Consider the following 18964-nt stretch of genomic DNA (forward strand, 5'->3'; position numbering starts at 1 on the left):
CCCTTCATTATTGACCAACGTTGTATTGTGATGTATCGTTTTTCATTTTATTGTATTGCATTATGTTTTGTTGTATTAACGTATTATTCTTAGTTGCATTTGCTTTGTCCCCCCCCCCTTATGTAATGCCTCAACAGAGGCCTTTAAGGGTATAATAAATGATGATGATGATGATGAATGCAGAACCAAGAAGACACTCTCGGTGCCAAGTACGGTCAGCAAAGCACCATTTACTTCCCACTTCAAAAACATAAATCTGTATTTATGAATAGGCAATGCCACACATGTCTCTTCTCTCCCACGCGTGTGCATTTCTTGGCCGTGTGTCTTCTCATAACAAACATGTCTCCCAAATTAGTATCAAACTTTTTGGCCAAAAGGGTGCCCAATATGTGAGCAAATATGGTACACAAATATCTCTACCACAAGACGCAGTCGCTACAATCATCGACTGGGTACACATTATGCAAAAGCTCCCTTGTTTTCCTGTCTCTTGATAATGATAGCAACAACTTGCTCACAGTGTTAAAAGCAAAGCATGGAAGGGTCATTGTAAAACTTGGCCGCAAGACAAGCAAGAAGTCCACATAAAAACGAAGGACTCACCTGTGCCTTGGAGGCCCTCAATTCATACAACGTCAGGTTGCCACTCTTGGCCCCAACAGCAATGCGCCGTGTTGCCCCGCAGTAGCTGACATTGTTAAACCTGGTGAAGAGAGCAATGGGCACATACAGCATGTCGCAGAGCACTGTACTACAGAGGACAGCTTCCAGGAAAATAAAAAAAAAGTCTGCATAAAGCGCTGACTTACAAAAATAAAAGAAAACCTGATCACCCTCAGTCTCCTTGACACGCTTGCTCCCCCCATCTGCGCAAGCAAGCTAGTGCATCAAGCTCTGTGGTTCTATGCCCGCAAGTTTTCTATGAGATGAGGCACCATACTGGCACCTGTTGAAAGAAATATCACTGTATTTGCGTAAAGATAATTATTTTTTCTCCTGAATCATCTGCTTCAGAAAGTATGAATGCAGCGTGGCCGTTTTATTTGCCGTGCTTTGAGATACCCACAGTCACTCACTAGACTTATGAGCTGCGAGGAAAAGCCAGCTTCACAATGACCTTGTGGCATCAAGTGCACAGCCATTTCTGCGCGAGAAGCCGCACTTGTGAACGCGCAGGAGGCTTCCCGCGAAATATATTGAAGTTTTTTGTTCTCACTTCGTGGAATTTAAAATTTTCTGCCGCAGAAAGTTAGAAGCCTTAGACATGTCTTGCTGATCAAGCTGTACTCAAACAAAGTAAAGAAATCAGTACTGGTCACAGGATTCTTGGGAGACCACTGTCAGCTTACTGCCTACTCTAGTTAGCAATATGCAAGGCCTTTTCCAGAGGAAATCTGCAATGCCCAAACCACTAAGGGGTGGAAAAGAAAATATCACAGATAGCATAGCTGCGTGTGTACAGTCAAACCTGGATATTACGAAGCTGAAAAAGTTCGGGATTTTTCGTTACATCCAGGTTTTCGTTACATGCTGTTTTTGCAGAAGACCTGAAACAACAATGAAAAATGAAAATCAAAATAAGAGATAAATGTAGGTGAAATAGCCTCGAAAATGTGTACAGAAAACAGCATTACTCGAAGTCATAAACACGGGGAAATGTTTTGAGGTTGCACTGATAGCGCATAGCGCGACTACAGCAGCAGCCGCCACCGCCTTTGCCACAGCTCGTGCAACACCGCTACGAGTGGGGTGGGGAAAGTGGGAGAGGGCACTGCAACCGAGCTAGAGGTGAGCGCACGTGGTTGCGCTACCACTGTAGGCTGGCCACGGAGGCACGTGCTTCTTCCCGCAAGTTCAGTCTTTCGTTCTGCCTGTTGCTGTTGCCTCAGGAAACAGACTCTTCACCTTGTGTCACTGGTGCTCTCCGCCGTCCACGCCCCAGAGTCCCAACGCAAAAGACCTATTGGGTTCATTACATGGAGGTCTCAAAACACGCGATTCAACTTCATTATATCGAGGAATTGCTATAAAAGATTCGTTACATCCAGATTTAACTGTAATGGGATCTTGGTGCACCATAAAGGTGACCGAAATTCACCTGAAGTCCACCACAACAGCATGCCTTACAGTCTGCAGAGCTGTTCCGGCACATAAAAATGCACTTACCGTTAACCACTACCATGGATGCCTTGCTAAGATGTATCTGCTCTGCCTAGACACTCTGCTCTGGCATATGGTACGGTTATGGGTGTTTAACGTCCCAGGCTATGAGGGACGCCGTAGTGGAAGGCTCCGGAAATTTCAACCACCTGGGATTCTTTAACGTGCACTGACATCGCACAGTACACAGGCCTCCAGAATTTCGCCTCCATCGAAATTTGACCGCCGCGGCCAGGATCGAACCCGCGTCTTTCGGGCCAGCAGCCGAGCGCTATAACCACTGAGCCACCGCGGCGGCGGCATATGGTACAAGATAAAATAAATTTTAAAAAAATCCTGCAGCAATTTACTTCTAAAGCAAGGAGGGTACAAACTACTAAACGATCGATTCAAAGGAGATGCGAACTTGATGCATACCTGCAGATGGCAGGAAAGAGTTCATTGAGGCCGCGCAACTTGAGCTGTGTTGGGTCAAGGCAGTGGAGCACAATGTCCATCACCTGCGTTGTGCAAGAGAGAAAAAGTGGGAAAGCACACAAAAACATGACTGCTTGCACCCAGAAAACACCACACCGCATTCAAATATTTTACAACACACATTACATACTGGTTGCTGAAAACAGACTGTGATGATGGTTGAAAATGCTGGGATTAAGAGACTCCGAGGCTTTTCACTATCCCTCACTGTCCTTTCCCTGACTCACTCACTCATTCACTCTCTCTCTAGCACGTACACACACATATAGACCTCCTGCATGTTTGTAAACAAACGAGGTGGCGCTGCAGTCGCATGCGAGCTCGTGGTAGGCAAAAGGTCGGGCAGTGGCGTCGCGGATAGGTGTTGAGCGCGGGTTTTCAAGGCTTGTAGGCGCGTTTCCAGTTTCTGCGAATCATAGCAATGGTCGATGCTTCCAACTTAGTAATTTGTTGAAGTACACGAGCTCGCGTTGGCCACTTGCGGCCTATAAAGAGAAATAGTTTGCCACTGTATTGTATATATGGTTAGTAGTAAACATGTAGAAAGCGTTCTTGCCATTTATTTATGCGCTAGGCATTGAATAAAACAAGTTTTGACACTCTGCACTAGCCGGAATGATTTTACTTCGAGACAATAGTGAGGGGAAGTGCTGGCCTTGTTTCGTCGGAGCAGACATGCGCTCATCGTTTGCTGACATACGTACGTGCCGCGCTGTGCGAAAAGTGGGGACAGCGTCGTGTCCCTCATCTCCTGTCTCGCTTAGCGCTGTTTTTAGCCGCATGACCACGCACCAGCCAGGCCGACTTGTCCTCTTGTTAAGCTGGTCGATTTGGTGAAAATTTTTGATTTCTAGAATTATTTTCTTTCCTAGCCCTGAAGTCTAGTTTCGTGACGAAAAATTATAGCAAAATATTGAGTACAAATTTATAAATTACGCTTTTTAGAAGTGTGGTCGTCAAAAATTGTGAGGTAATTTCTTTGATTTCAGTGCCGCATTTCTTTGACCAGAGCGAAAGCAAAGATGCCATAAACGAGGGAATAAACTTTAAGGTTCGTTTTGTGACCTCTCACATTTTCTGCGACTGAAATCAAGTGATTCCATTTGTCGCAAACTATTCCTGAGACGTTGAGGAGCGTAATAAATCTCTCGATTTTTTTCCCTACACGTGCAGTACTGTGTTATTCCTTGTAAGAAACGTTTTCATGTAACTATGCATGCATAAGTACTGATCATATAGAAAAAGAACTAGTCGCGTCATCGTACAGAACAGGGCTTTATGTACATGCTGGCATAAAAAAACTGCGCACTATCTACTCAATTATTTGAGACCTTGGGGGGACTTGGCGACTGTGTTAATTATAATTACCCAGAACTGCACCAGGTATAGCTATAAATAAAAGGAATTACTGAAACTAGCGTAGGAATTTCATATTTGCACCAAGTTTAGTTACATATCGCATGCATGAATAACGAAAACACTTTTCATTGCCGCGTCCCCTCTCAATCTCGCCACGTGTCTGTTAGTAGCACGCCTGCGGCTGGTTCTTTCCAAACAAGCTTCGCGATCATGTACTACCTCATGAAACATGACACATGCATGATGCAATGAAAAAGCATATGGCGTTTAGCACACTTAAGGTACGCTATTCTAAGCACACCAACGCGACCGCGCAAGATTGACACAACTTACCAGACTTCTTCCTACTCGAATGAAATAATTACGTCGTCATATCAAGAAACAGTTTCAAGTAAATATTAAATGTCATAAAACGTGCCATTAAAACATGCTGTGCTATTAACCAAAAAAAAAAAACGCATTCCTTGGGGGCGAGTGAACCTGTCGGCGCCCCGTGCACTCCGGCTCAAGGTGGTAAGTACGTGTCCAGCTGCATATGTCTTTTTTTTTTTTCCTTGAGCAATTATCAGCCTACTATCCTGAAGTTCAGGTGAATGAACGCAGTAACTTGCATGCTATTAAGTGCATTGAGTGGCAGTGCCTATCGACTCCCAGACTTCGTGCTTTACTACCGTGGTCCAATGCCTGTTAGCCAGTTTCCGAATGCGGAATTTATGCGTGAGAAACCTATCGAGGCTAATTTAATATTTTTTATGCTACTACGCGGATCCAGCAGTGACGCAGCTGGTCAATACATGCTGCTTCTGCAGTGCACAGGCTTGAAGCAGCCGCCGGTACCTGCGGCAGCTGCGGTAGGCACGGGCAAGCGGAACCTGTTTTGCCTACCATGCGAAAGTCGCTGGTAACATCAGCGCCACCGCATCTCCTTGACGCCGCGGGGTGAAGGAGGTCCATATGACCATGCAGACATACACGCAAAAACTTATTTGAATTACACAAGAAAAAAGTGCAAGAACAATGGACTGCCACAAAGGTTACACATTACCCTTTTGTTATGCATTATCCTTTCACCATGCCGAAGCTTGATGAAGCAAAATTCTGCCAGTAGTGAAAGGTTAGAGACATCATCCCTTCACAATACAAGAGACATTTAACGAGAAAGTATGTTGCTAAAATGTGGCTCTGTCAAAGAAAACAGACAATAAACCATGCTTGTTTGAACGAGCAAGCCTGGGGCAACAATCTAAATCTTGCACCACAGCAAACTAACAGCAAACTGTTCATTATGCGAATATATATGGCAGAAACCTAAGCTAAGCCCGACACCCTGCAGGAAAGTACAGCACCACGTTTCACATGGTTGACTTGCATATAATGTCAGGTAGAACACTATTAAAAAGGATCACACTGGTCCTGAAAAGTAGCCTTGTAGCCTTGTCAGCACACCAAATGCGTTTATTGTGGGCTTGTGAGAATACTGATTATTTGGTTCGAAGTGGATTCGAAGCAAACAACGATTTTATTTGAATACTTTTGAAGCGAATATTTCAAACACTTTTGGTGCATAAGGCCACTACAAATAATAAAAAAAGAATAGAAAGCTCTGAAGCATAGCGCACTCACTGGAGATATGCTGACCTTTTGCAAAAATGGCCATCCAAAACTGGGGAGGTGACCTACACATGGAGCTGAGGGTATTATGCACTTTGCACCGGTGCATGTTGCCACCATGATTCATGGAGTTTCACGGGTCAAAAAAAGAAATCAGTTCGTATGCAGATCAGTTCTGCTAATGAAAAATCAAACTGCATGCTGTATGTGAGGCTTGCTCATGCTGAGGGTCGCTTTCCCGGAGAAAGCAGTAGCTAGCATGAGAGCAAACGTAAAGTGTTTCCGGTAACCTTCGGAATGTGCGTCCCGCCAGGACCCAAAAGTACAAGACCATTGGCAGTTCGGTGTGGCACTTAATAAAGTGGGTTGTACACGAGTGGAAGGCATGGAAGTTGCGCAGTTTTATCGCCATCGCCTCTCATTGTCACTTGCCTCCGAGTGTTGGTCTTAATTGCAATTGCAACTGCGTCACTGCGTGGCTGTTGCTTTCAGCTGCACAAGTGCTGCAATGCTACCCTGCAGAATGTACACTGAACCAAAACGAGATTTTGTATATCAAAAATTCGAAACAGATCTTAGCTATTCGACCAAATTATACAGAATTATCGAATATTGGCTAGTTTGCCCCATCGATGTCTCACCATAGTACATTACAAAGTGCACACTTCACAACTGAACATTGCATACATATTATAAACTGTGTGTGAAAGCTGTGTAGCATGACACCAGCAATGCACCGATAATGGTACACTTCGTCACTTAAACAGGACTAAGTGCAAGACTCGCCTCGACAAGCAGGTCTGCCACCTCCGTCTGCATCTTGTCGATCAGCAGCTCGACAATGCGCAGGATCTCGGGGCGCGCACGGCTCAGCACCGTCTGGTGCAGCGAGATGTTCAGTGACTGTGCATTCTGGGCGAGCGTGTTGTAGCGGTGCACCTCGCGTGCCAGCGTCGTGATGAACGCTGGCGGACGCGCTGTGGCAATCAGGGACAGCGCATGCCGCGCTGTGCGGCACGAATCTGCCGCCGGTGTCAGCGGCAGGCCGTACGACATGCTGCACACAATGCCAAAAATGTTCCATGAAACCTAGGGCCCAAGTCTCTGCCCTTTCAGTGCCATATGTGACAACTAATGACCTTTTTCTTTAAATAGAAAAAAAAATACCTCAAATCAAGTAGGCCAACTTATGCATGCAATCTGCAATTATCAGAGAGGTATTTTTCATATTTAACTATTGGCTTAGAAGTTGAACGTGGAAGATGCAGTCTTTGCTAAAAGTAACCAGGTGTTGGGGTTTGCTTCTCTCCTATGTAGCAGAACCCTAACAGCACTCCTAAAAACCAAAAGGTCTTGAAAGGTAAGGACAAGGGTTCCGCTTACCTTACACTGATCGTGCACTTGAGGGGCACCATAAATGCTCTCCTACACGGCTAAGAAACTTACTTCATTTATTGCCTGGTCACTTTTGACAAAGGTGGTACTAGCCTACGTTAACTATGCTAGACGTAAGATCAATTGCTTTGGTAGCTCATTTAACAATTTGTCATCTCATAAATTTGAAATTAACTGAAACAACGAAAAATGCAGCCACAAGCTGTGCGCTACAAGTACAGGCATTGGAAGCAGTGATGAAGCACCACTGCAGTGCAGGATTAACAAATTTCAGAACATGATCCTTGGCAGGCAAGCATTAGACTACTTTCTTGTGTGTCAAAAGACAGTGCAATATAAAGGCGTTCACAACGGAGAAAGACAGACATCTTCATGTTGCACTAATCTTTTACCTACGAGAAAGAAGCACAACCTAGCCCAGGAAAAAGTTCTACTCCATTAGACTAATAACTAGGGGTGTGCGAATATCGAAATTTTCGAATACGAATCGAATACGAATATGAAGAAAAAATGGCTTCAAATATCGAATCGAATATAGAACATCTGGTCAGCACAAAAAAATAAATTCTGAAAAGATAAGCAAGCAAAAATTGTTCCTCATATTTTTTTCAAAATAGTGTATGGCCTTTGCAACTAAAATAAACAAAACTAGACTGCCTGAGCACCATATAAAAAAAACATGATGTGCGCAAAGATGTATACTACTTTATTGAACTGCATAACAGTACCCAACCTGTAATGTGGTCAGGCAAAATGCAATCCATAACATGACAAGACTGGAAACAAAAATAACATGATGACTAGTAAAACCTCATTAATTCGGAGTTCTAAGAACCGACAGAAATGCCCAGGTTATTTTAAGGTCGATTTATAAAATGCCCCGCGGCCCCGAAAAAAACTACCAAAAATGTGGTAGTCTTATGAGGCGGCTCTATCATGCAAACACCTGTAATCCCGTGACAAGCACAGAGCTTTGGCGTGCTGGAAGACATCGCGAACGTAAGCGAGATGGGAACGCGCATTGACGTCGGAATGGCGAGACTGTTTCTAAAAAAGGAAAAGAAATGACGACCGACGTGTCAGTCAGCGTCTGAAAGCGGCACGGTGCTGAGATTGGACTACTGGCGGATGCGCCGGCCGACAGTTGCCATTGCAACGGGCGAGTGGCTAAGCTCAGAAACCAAAACTACGCGGCGAGGTTACTTTTTTTTGACCTAGTGACAGGGGCCCTCCGAACATTGTCACGCCTGCTGTTAGGCCCATTAAGAGGTGCATTGGTTACAGTGCACCATGCAATACGCGGGAATTTTACAGGATCGCTTGCCCTGTTGTGACGCCTCGACTCGCACCTTCGGGAGCCTCACGCGAAATTCCGCAAGTAGGCTTTCCCGCATAGCGTAGTTGACCAAAACAAGATGCGGTGGTCACGCTCAGAGAGTTAAGGTGACAGAACGAATGCCAATGGTGTGGGCATTAATTAGATAACATATTACGGAAGGATAAAAACACAAACAAACGTGCTTTCACGTTGCAATTGTTAGAAGCGGGTTATACCCCATGTGTTTCGCAGCACGTGTGGTATGTGGGAAAGCCCACTTGCGGAATTGCGCAAAAGGTCAAGCCTACAGGCATCGGAATACGATCGGTCCACGCGATAAACGATGGAGAAGAAAGAGAACAGGGCCTTTATATTGTTTTCCCGGAACTTTAAACTCTATACTCAGATAATTTGCCCAGATATTGCGCTTTTGCAACAATCAGATTTACGAAAGTCGGCACAGTATACTATCGCTGGCAAGTATTCGGGAATTTTCGAATATTCGGAAATTCACGAATATCATTTCTCGAATACGAATATGAACCGAATATGAAACATATTCGATTCGTATTCGAAATTTCGAATATTCGCGCACCCCTACTAATAATTAAAACCACAGAGCAGGACCTTCTACAGGAATTTTGAGCCTATACCCAGCTTCTGCAGACCACCAAACCACAGCAAGCCATTACATTTCTCACACAGATTGTCTACAGGCGGCACATTATGTATGAATTGTGAGTCATCTAAAGGCTTTTTTTTTTCTATCCAGCGTGTACTGCTTGCGAAGGTTTGTTCTAGTTCAGTACCTGCATCTGAGTAGTTGTCATTCATATGAGGACATGACCATGGCAGTTTTGGGTCCCAGTTTTAACTTTCAGCTAAGTGCATGTGCCACGGTTAGCAACTATGGCAAGCTTAGAGTCTTGACTGGCTTCAGGACCCTATAAAGGTTCTCATCAATTAAAGTACAGCAAGATGAAGAATGCAGACACTAAAGGCACTGCTACTCAGTGGCATTTCACCAGCACCTTAAACTCCTGAAGCAGAAGATTCAATGTACCAGATAGAGCTACTGTAGTACAGTACAACAATGAACAACGTTATGCACTTTAGGATAAAAAAAGAAGAGTACGTATGCTTACGGTCCTCTGCTGGAACAAAAATGTAGATTCACTGATTAGAAACCTGATGCAAGAGCGCCCCAGTAACAACTGTGTTAATCACTTGCGTAAAATATGACCATTTCAGGTGTCAAGATCTGTCCTTTTAGAAATTAATGTGAAGCATGAGAAAGTATTTGGTAAAAATCTACTATTGACTTTTGAAAAATGGCACAAGATCATTTTCAAACAAATATGCATCCATGCACATGTGGCACCAACTAAAATGACAGGTCACTGCATTTGACATTGCCCACTTGACATTTCTAAAAAAAATGGCAAACAAAACTTAATGGTATGCACCACAGAATAAACAGCAACTGAAACAATGGTACAAAGCACAGGCTTTTTCTACCTCACGGCTGAAGATTATTGCCTGAATTCACTGCATTACTACCTCATCTTAAGAACATTCAGTTTCCAACCATTTTTTCAGTTTTCAGTTTGTTTTTATCTTTAATGTTCCCTCAGGCAATAAATATACTTCGCCTCCTGAAAGTTATCATGCAGTGGCTAGTAAAAGCTCACTCAACATTGCAAATGTGTCTCTCACCAACAAGTTTTAGCTTTGTTGGAGCAGAGATAAATTAAAATGAAATTTAGAGAGCTCAAAACTGAAACGGTTCATATTCTTGCCAAGTAACTAGCATTGCGACACCTGCTAAACCTTTTAGGGATCCATTAAAAAATTTTTAATTGATTTTTTATTTGTGTCTGTGCTTAATTACTACCATTTTCAGGGATTATTTCATGGCAGAGCAAAAGCTTGCTACTTTCTAACAAATGGTAGTGCTTCTCAAACTTTGGGGAAGTTTCAGGACCAGCAAAACTATCAAAGGACTCTCACAATGCCTTTAGAGCTAACCTAATTGCAAGAAACCAGTTGAAAAACAAAAGCAAGAAACTAAATACTGTAATCTCCATACAGGATAGCAGTAAAGACGACACACTAAAACTATCAAACAAGCACCAACTTCTTTACACCATCTCAAAGATGTACATTTAAAAACCTTGTTAGTCATCCAAGTGAACAATACTATCAAATAAACTAAATGCCCCATGAGGATGAAGACATTAAAGGGACAGTCCATAGCCAGAGACAAGTATAAAAAAAATATTGGCATATTCTTGCAGATTTTTCCCTATGATGACATTACAGCGTGTAGAGCTTGCAGTTTGGCAGGCATTTATATTTTAAACCTGCAAAGCAAGTCGCGCCAGAGCCGACAGTTGTGCCGTGCTGTGTTAAAACACCACAGCTCTCCAAATAAAAGATGGTAGTTGCCTGGAGTTCATATACTACACTTTATAAATAGGATATGCAATACACAGCATTATTTTTGTTATTTTTTCTGAAAGAGCTTCAAACGTCTTAATTTCTTTTTTTTTGCTTGCAACTACAGTGTAATTCACTTATAACGATACCAGATATAACTATATATCACTTATAACGATCAAACTCTTTAGATTTATCAATTCTCCCATTGCCCCTATGTAAAAATAAATAATATATAATGATACAATTATCGGTGAAATAACGGATACGATAGGGTTCTGGCCGTCCGGAAGAAGTTTACCACCAAAATTTGCCTGAAAGCTTGATGAAAAAAAAAAAACTTTTGAGTGAACGACGTAAAAACTCCGTGAACAGACCGGCGTGGCAAAATCCATGAGGGAGAGTTGCCTACAGCCTTGGGAACCAAGTGCTATCATCCTCACAATCGCTGAAGGGAGAAGCCCGAGTCCGTATTCTGAGTTTGTGTCATAATCTGCCACAACAGGCACACCTGATTGGTCGAAACGCCGGAAGCGGATGTGATGGTTCGGATGCAGCGAAAAGGGTCGAAGAAACTGGACGGTGACGTCAAACACATAGCGTACGCAGCAGATGCTCTACAGCCCATATAACGGCGCACTCTGAAGTGAAGCCTCTCGCTTCGAAGTGACCCCGTCGATGTTACTGCATTTTTCGGCTCGTGAAGTGGCTATAAACTGGGTACGGAACTTTCGCTTCGTCCTGTCTTGCCTATAACAAATTAGATGGACGATAAATTCGGCCTGTTTTTTTATTTCGTTGAACGATTCAGTAGCTCGTAGGCCTAACGAGCACTGGTTTGTTGCAGAAATTGTTCTCTTCATTTAAACTGGATGGTGACACTATCACCGAGTTATCTCGCCTGCGTATGCTGAATTATGTAACATAAAGCAGAATGACCCGCAAAATACTTGCGTTTACTGCGCGCAAACGTGCATTTCCTATTCTAGAACTCTCTATTAGCTGTTGAAGCGCCCTGCATCATGACCGTGTGTAATGTCTGCCCGCGTGAAACCACTCACATGCATCGGCGTTCAGTCACCAGCGACGCACTGCTACATCGAAGCGTTTGACTTGCCAGAGGTGGTTTTTTGGTGTCCCTCACAGTCCTCGATAGATGCGGTGGTGTGGCTCTGCATCATTGAGCTCGCGAGTTAGCTTGCAAGTTAGTTTTAGGGCGCCAATGGGCATGCGTGTGCTTCGTACCATGGCGAACCTATGAAAACTTCGTCTGCGAACTCTCCCAACGCATATATCAAGACAAACACAGTAAGAAGTTTTATTTAGCTCATCCCTTTTATTTATTTGCAGTGCCTGCATAAAATGAATGAAAAAAAAAAACGTAAATTAACAGTTTGTAGAACTGTCCGATCACAGCACCAATTTACATCCAGCGATGTTGCAGACGGCAAGTCATCACGGCGTCTTGGTTCAGCTCTGCACGAAGCGCGCACTGTGCAGTGAGTGAGTGCACGCTACAAATTTTCCTCTCCGTTCCCTTTTCCTCAAGATAAATGTAAAACGCCATGTTGTGCAAACAAGCTAGCTGCCTTTTATTTACGATCGGCAATTAACGGCTGTAGAGGCCGCCTTCTGTCACTGAAAATCCATGCGTGGTTGCATACAATATTTTCTTCTTTAAGTACACCTCCGGCCTTTGCGGTGCAGAAAAGAGTGCCTGAACTATATTTTTTGTATTTGCTGAAGTCAATTGGGTAAATAAAGCAGCTATGATATTGCTCCTTTACAGTGGAATCAGATGCGCAACCAAACTTGTGGCTGAGTGTTTTTTCTGTTGCATTGGTCGCGTTCTTTTTCTCGGCAAAAAGCAAAAGCGCTGCTGGACGTTTCACAGCGGCGACCACAATGCAGTGACATCCTGCCGCCACTCACAGTCGCAACCGAACCACATCCGCTTCCGGTTTTTTGACCAGACAGAGGCGGCCGCTGCGGCAGATTATGACGCTTTTTATTATGACACAAACTCGGAATACGGCCCCTGCTTGGCTGCTGCCATACAATGCTGTCTCACGCAAACGTAATTTCTGCCCGAGATGGTGGATAATTTTCTTTTTTTTTCTTTTTTATGCATTCGCGTTCCACGTTTCGCCCTGTCCGCAGCGTAGATCTTGGCAGCATGTCAAGATGCTGTGCTCTGATAACATCATGGCGTGTTCATCTTTTGACAGGAGCATCGGAGGGTTCAGGGGTGGCTCACTCGGTGAACTTGGCAGAGCGCCAGGACGCTGTGCGCCCTTGACAGGAGCACAGGTGGCAGTGGCTACATGCATGGGGCAATACCTACATGCATGTATGGGGCAATACATGGGTGTGTTCTTGCTTTTTTTTTTGCTGGTCCGGATATAACGATAGTCGGTTATACCAATTGGATTTTCCGGTTTTCTCAATATCGTTATAAGTAGATTGCACTGTATTCACCATTTATAGCATGGTTTAGCCATGCTTTCTCAACATCTATTATCTATTAAAGTGTTTTTAGAAAGGCAGACTGCCACTATGCTGCCAGTGGCGCTGCCACCAGCAGTATTGCTGCCGGCAAAAGCCATGGACAAGAACATGAGCAAACCCTGACATTGCGGACACGAAACACTAGAGACTTTTAGCTGAGCGCATTTACGTTCCGTTCCGCTGGTAGTTCCCCAGCGGAGCACCAGCGGAATGTAGCACAAGTAAAGAGCTTTAGCACAGCGTCTAAGACGACCAAATGGGCGTAGTAGCGCGCAGCGCTGTGCAGCCCCACCTATTGGTGAAAAGCAGAGTTACGCTGAAATGAATATGAATTGCGCTTGCTGTTATTGTACTAAGATTGCTAATTAAAGGCATTATTTGTGTTTCTGGTATATATTTAAACATCTGGTATATATTTAAACATCCAATACAATCCAATTTAAAGTATGTCGTGTTAGAAAAAAAACGTTTGGCACTGTGATGGTCAAGTCAAGCCGAAGCCGCAAGCTCACCCACTTGAGCTCGTCCCCGAATGGCCTTGTCGCGGCCACTTCTGCAGAAGGCAAAGATCTTCTTGCGTGCTAAAAAAACATTTGCGCGGCTTCTTTGCTTGCAGGCGTGTTTGTGCCGCGGCCGTGCTCGATGAAGCCGACGCGCCAACATTCGCACTGGAGGCCGCCATGTTAGTCACTCGTTGGGTCCTCTCCGCTGGGAAGACCAGACGAACGAGCAAGCGGGCAGTGCCGCAAACCCGTTGGCCGCATGAGCGTTCTGAGCATGCGCACTGGCGCCCTCTCTCGTCCACTCCGCTGGCCCGCTCTGCTAAAGTCTCTATAGTCAGCAAAGCAATAATCACGACAACAGCCACATCGTCTAGGCAGCGTGCAGTGATTGCATTAACCGAGATGTATAAGTGTTATTGAAATTATGATAGAGAACACTTAAATGGCATTAAAATTATTATCCGTAAAATAATACTAGTGATACCTCTCACAGGTACCAGCAACCATTTTTGCTGGCAGCACCAATGGCTGTCACAAAATTCGGCGCATATTAGAAAGAAAACGGCCCTGTGTGTAAGCAATCGCGCTCACGAACGGAAAAAAAAAAAAAAGTGGGAAAGGATCCCCGGACAGCACGTAACTTTGTGTGTGCTGTTGCCCTTTCCACTCAGCTCGCCGGCGGGGCGCCAAAAAAAACATGGCCACGTGCGGCGGCGTCGATTTTTCTAGAATGTCTGAGTAGTTTCTACTCATCGTCGATGGAGAGGCGTAACTTTGACCGCGCTAAAGTGATACCCTCTCCCCTTCGCTCTCGTGCGGGCATCTTCGCATCGCAAGAAGGACCCAGAATCTTTTCAAAGGCGGTTTCTGCACTCAACCAATGGGGTCGCGCGCCCGGCACGAGAAGGAGAAGGAAATTGTGCAGTTGATATGCGTATATGTGCGTGCCTGCCTTGGCGTGAAGTACGAATCGACGCAGACCGCGTCTATAAATGAGGGGCTGTAACCGCTGTCTGTCAGCCCGAGCCGCCGTTTAAGCTTCCGAGAAGCGCGCCCGCTCGACTCCCGGGAGAACACCACTCGCCCAGCCACGGACCAGCCAGGCTACGTGCGCCAGTCTGCGGATCGGCATCGTCGTGCTTCTCAGGTCGTCGGACTGTCGCAGTGCCCGGTGAACAAATTAAGTTTTGTTTGTTTGTCTCTCTCTGTGTTAGTGCACATTAGGTGCAAAGGTTCTGTTAAATTGTAATCTCTCTCTATTGTTACTTTGCACGAGTTGCATTGTATTTGTAAATCATTCTGTGCTCATACAAGTGATTGTGAAATCCTCTGTATCATCTCTTCGCTGTATAAACTTTGTTTTGTTTGTGAACCTTTGGCTCCGACCCATTCTCTGGCTTACGACCGGCGAACACTGGGCACCAAACGACCACCTCCCTTGTCACTTGGTAGCTGGTCTCAGGTTGAGCTTGCCACGCTGAGTCGAGGGCATCTTTTTTGTGACCGAGACCGCTACACCCACACGCTCTAAGGGTGTCTGGCAGCGCAAGCAAAAGTGCGCGAAGTGGTGACACTGGGAGCATAGTGGCAGTCTGCCTGTCTAAAAACGTTTGACTAGCTGATGAGAAAGCGTGGTTAAATTATGTCTTTGCCAGTGCGACTACTGAACGAGCAATGAAAAGCATGCACTTTGCTCTGCTTCGTAATAACCTAGTGAAATGTGAAGACTAGAATGGTGCTTGCCTACTTCATGGCAATAGGTACTACGACTACTATAAATTTGTGTGTTGTGTTGTTCTGGGCTTTATTGTATAAGTTGTCAAGGCTATCGCACACCAAACACTAGGTTAAAATATCTGCATGATGTGTTCTAATTTTCTAAGCCAACATTTCAAACATTTCCTTCCTTTAGAAACAGAGACACATGACAAGCCTACAGCTGCGTTTTCTCCTAACAGAAATATCACAGGGTGGACAGAAATTTTGTCACTCCAAAATAGAGCAAATTAGTTTTTTTCCCAGTTCTTAAAGTTTTCTATAACTTTTGTCTTCATACTAAATATAAACAGGCGATATCAGGTGTTCCCACCAAAAACCTGAATGCATGACGATTTCAGTACTCTGATATGGGAGCAAGCTACCTTTCAAACTGAATGATGAGTATCAAGACAATGTTGCTTTCAAGTGATATTATGAATCTTTAATGCAGTATAAATGCTATTCCAAATGAAAACAAGTTGTCAAGGCTATCGCACACCAAACACTAGGTTAAAATATCTGCATGATGTGTTCTAATTTTCTAAGCCAACATTTCAAACATTTCCTTCCTTTAGAAACAGAGACACATGACAAGCCTACAGCTGCGTTTTCTCCTAACAGAAATATCACAGGGTGGACAGAAATTTTGTCACTCCAAAATAGAGCAAATTAGTTTTTTTCCCAGTTCTTCAAGTTTTCTATAACTTTTGTCTTCATACTAAATATAAACAGGCGATATCAGGTGTTCCCACCAAAAACCTGAATGCATGACGATTTCAGTACTCTGATATGGGAGCAAGCTACCTTTCAAACTGAATGATGAGTATCAAGACAATGTTGCTTTCAAGTGATATTATGAATCTTTAATGCAGTATAAATGCTATTCCAAATGAAAACAAGTGCACAAAAAAAGGAGAACAAAACACTTACAGCTGCACATCAACTAAATCCAGACCAGGTCTAGATTTCCAAACTCAAAAAGCAAACGTCACTGCTATGTGAATGCGATTGCTATTAGAAACCTCTTAATATAAAATGTTCAAACAGCTAGCTTGATCAATTCATTGCGAAAGACTGCACACAAAGAAATGAAACACTAGAAAAGAACAGGATGAAGTGCACTTGTTTGTCTTGTCCTTTCCTGTGTTCCGTTTTTTTTTTTTTTTGTGCATGGTATTTCCTAACGCATTACCAACTGGCCTAAGATCCTATGTTAATAGTTTGATCAATGCAGGGAAAACACTTTTGCATCAAGTGCATAGTTTTTACAAGATATATTTACATAACTATACAACAGTCTGGGCAATTTTCTTTAACCGGATGACAGGGTGCACACAACTTAGTCTTTGCTAACAGGTGATGCAAGGAAAAAGATGAGGAAGTGGTGAGACCAGACCTGGGCACGAGCTTGTCCGAATCGCAGCAGAGCTCAAGCAGGCCAAGCAACACGCGAGACACGTCCATGTATGGCTGCCACACCGTGAAGCCCCGACCAATCAGGTCAATGGCTGCTCGGCGCAGTGAGGTCGTGCGCAGGCAGGGCCGGCGATGCTGGCGTCAGCAGCAGGTACGCCAGCGCCTGGCCTGTTGACAAGAACAAGCAGATTGTCGAGCTATGGCACAGGCTTATGAGGACTCTGCACAACAAGCAAGCAATACAGTGTTTTGTAGCGACAGCTACATTACGGTAGCATTTCGAGCCTTCAGCGTGGCAGAGCTGCCACCCTGTGGCTACGCCGCCACGGCTGATCACGTGGTTCGTCACGTGGTTGGTCACGTGAGCAAGTTCCACCCGGGCAGCTGTAGCTATTGCGTCACTGCAGTTTTAACCAGAGCTATACCACTGCCATTTTTTTTGTTAAAAGCGTGGGGACAACAATTTTTCAGTTTCTGATAGCAGCACACAGGCACTTTGCTTTCAGTCTTACTTTAGCTAAAGCCTAGCTGAACACCACAGAGCATTTAAATTGGCCCTTGGGGAACGTGCACAGGTTTGTTTTGGAAGCTATAACATTCATGGAAGGCCAGACATATGAATACCATTTATTTCATGTTTCTTAAAGACATGGGGAGATGAAAGAAAAAGCTGCTGAACAGCAGCTTGACAAGCTCCCCCCTCCTTGTTTACATAGGCAACAGCAGCTCATACAATATACATAAACAAATCAGCGTGCACGCACGCACACACACGTTTTGATGGATATTTTATGCATCAGTAAAAAATGGTGAACGACAATTTTCGTGAAATGTACAAGTAGAAAATGCAGCGTAAGTATGCATGCTCAAAATGACTTTAAAGATTTGAAAGAATAGCCATTATAAAATCAAACAGAAGAATTAACAGGTACACAGAGCATACAGATAAAAAAAAATATTTCATAAAAGGTAGTGCATAGGTAGTGCATTGGGGCACAACTACAAAGACAGACATTATTTGCTGTGGTTTTGGCCCGATAAACTTGAAATTATGTAATTTACCAGTGTGCTATTCTCACAATCTCAGACTATTTCATGCTCATATTTTATGCACCCTGATATTGAATTCCAGGCTGACTAGCTCATCGATTCAAGCCAATCCAGGCAATCGAAGGAGATGCATGAGTAAGGTAATTAAATAAAACCTCCTGTAGCCCTAATGCATACTATGTGCCATAGCACAAAACTTTTGTGCTCCCTGCCAGTTCGTTATTCACTGTTAGAGACAGAAAAGCACTTTTAAGCAGCGCACCAGCATGTTGGTAACCGTGCAAACCAGAAGGCAGAAGGCCTGCAAAAGTGGCACGATCATGTGAGCAAAGATGGCGGTGTCCATGCACTCATGTAAGGGTCCACCAAACATGTAACAAAGTGCATGCAAGTGCTTGAAAATGTAAGTTACTTGCGACTTGCGGTATCTATAGTTGGATACAGCTCAAGAACAAAGTGGCTTTCCGCATCAGAGGGCCCCCTTTCAACCAATGGCGTCGGCCGATTCTCATCAGCCTGCTAGCATGAAAATGCAGACAATGGCAGACGAAAGAGATAGTCCCCTCCCTCCATGGTAGGGGATACTGTATATCCTCTTCAGGTGACAATTAAATCTGCTCAAAGGAAAAATCCTCTTTTGAATAAATCACTATCAGTAGACTAAGCAGAAGTGATGCGCAAAAAATTATGCAAAAGTATTCATATTTAAACATATTTTATTCCCGTCCACATTTGTGGACATAACGCCTTAAACCTGATACATGAACATAAACACTGCTAGATTTGCTTGCCTTTTCTAATTGATCATTAGACATGAATAAATGTTTAGCTCTGGAAATATACACTTCAGGGAATTATTCCGCAATGCATGACTTATAAAACAGATAAAAGCAGTCATTCTGTGACGACAGGCAGATGAATATTCGGTATTTCGGGCTCCGAACGTGGCTTTAGATGTGCAGCCTTC

At 44.0% G+C, this 18964-nt stretch overlaps 1 protein-coding gene across 1 annotated transcript in view; it reads right to left on the reverse strand.

Annotated features, from left to right (window-relative positions):
- Nucleotides 1–18964, reverse strand: part of Rbcn-3B (WD repeat-containing protein Rbcn-3B) — a 97298-nt gene that overhangs the window by 12458 nt on the left and 65876 nt on the right. The window contains 5 exon segments of the mRNA XM_077627693.1: nt 607–706; nt 2581–2663; nt 6397–6667; nt 16928–17058; nt 17060–17115. Coding sequence (XP_077483819.1) covers nt 607–706; nt 2581–2663; nt 6397–6667; nt 16928–17058; nt 17060–17115 — 641 coding nt within the window.

The sequence above is a fragment of the Amblyomma americanum genome, chromosome 6 (genome assembly GCF_052857255.1).
Source record: "Amblyomma americanum isolate KBUSLIRL-KWMA chromosome 6, ASM5285725v1, whole genome shotgun sequence".
Taxonomy (NCBI): Eukaryota; Metazoa; Arthropoda; class Arachnida; order Ixodida; family Ixodidae; genus Amblyomma; species Amblyomma americanum.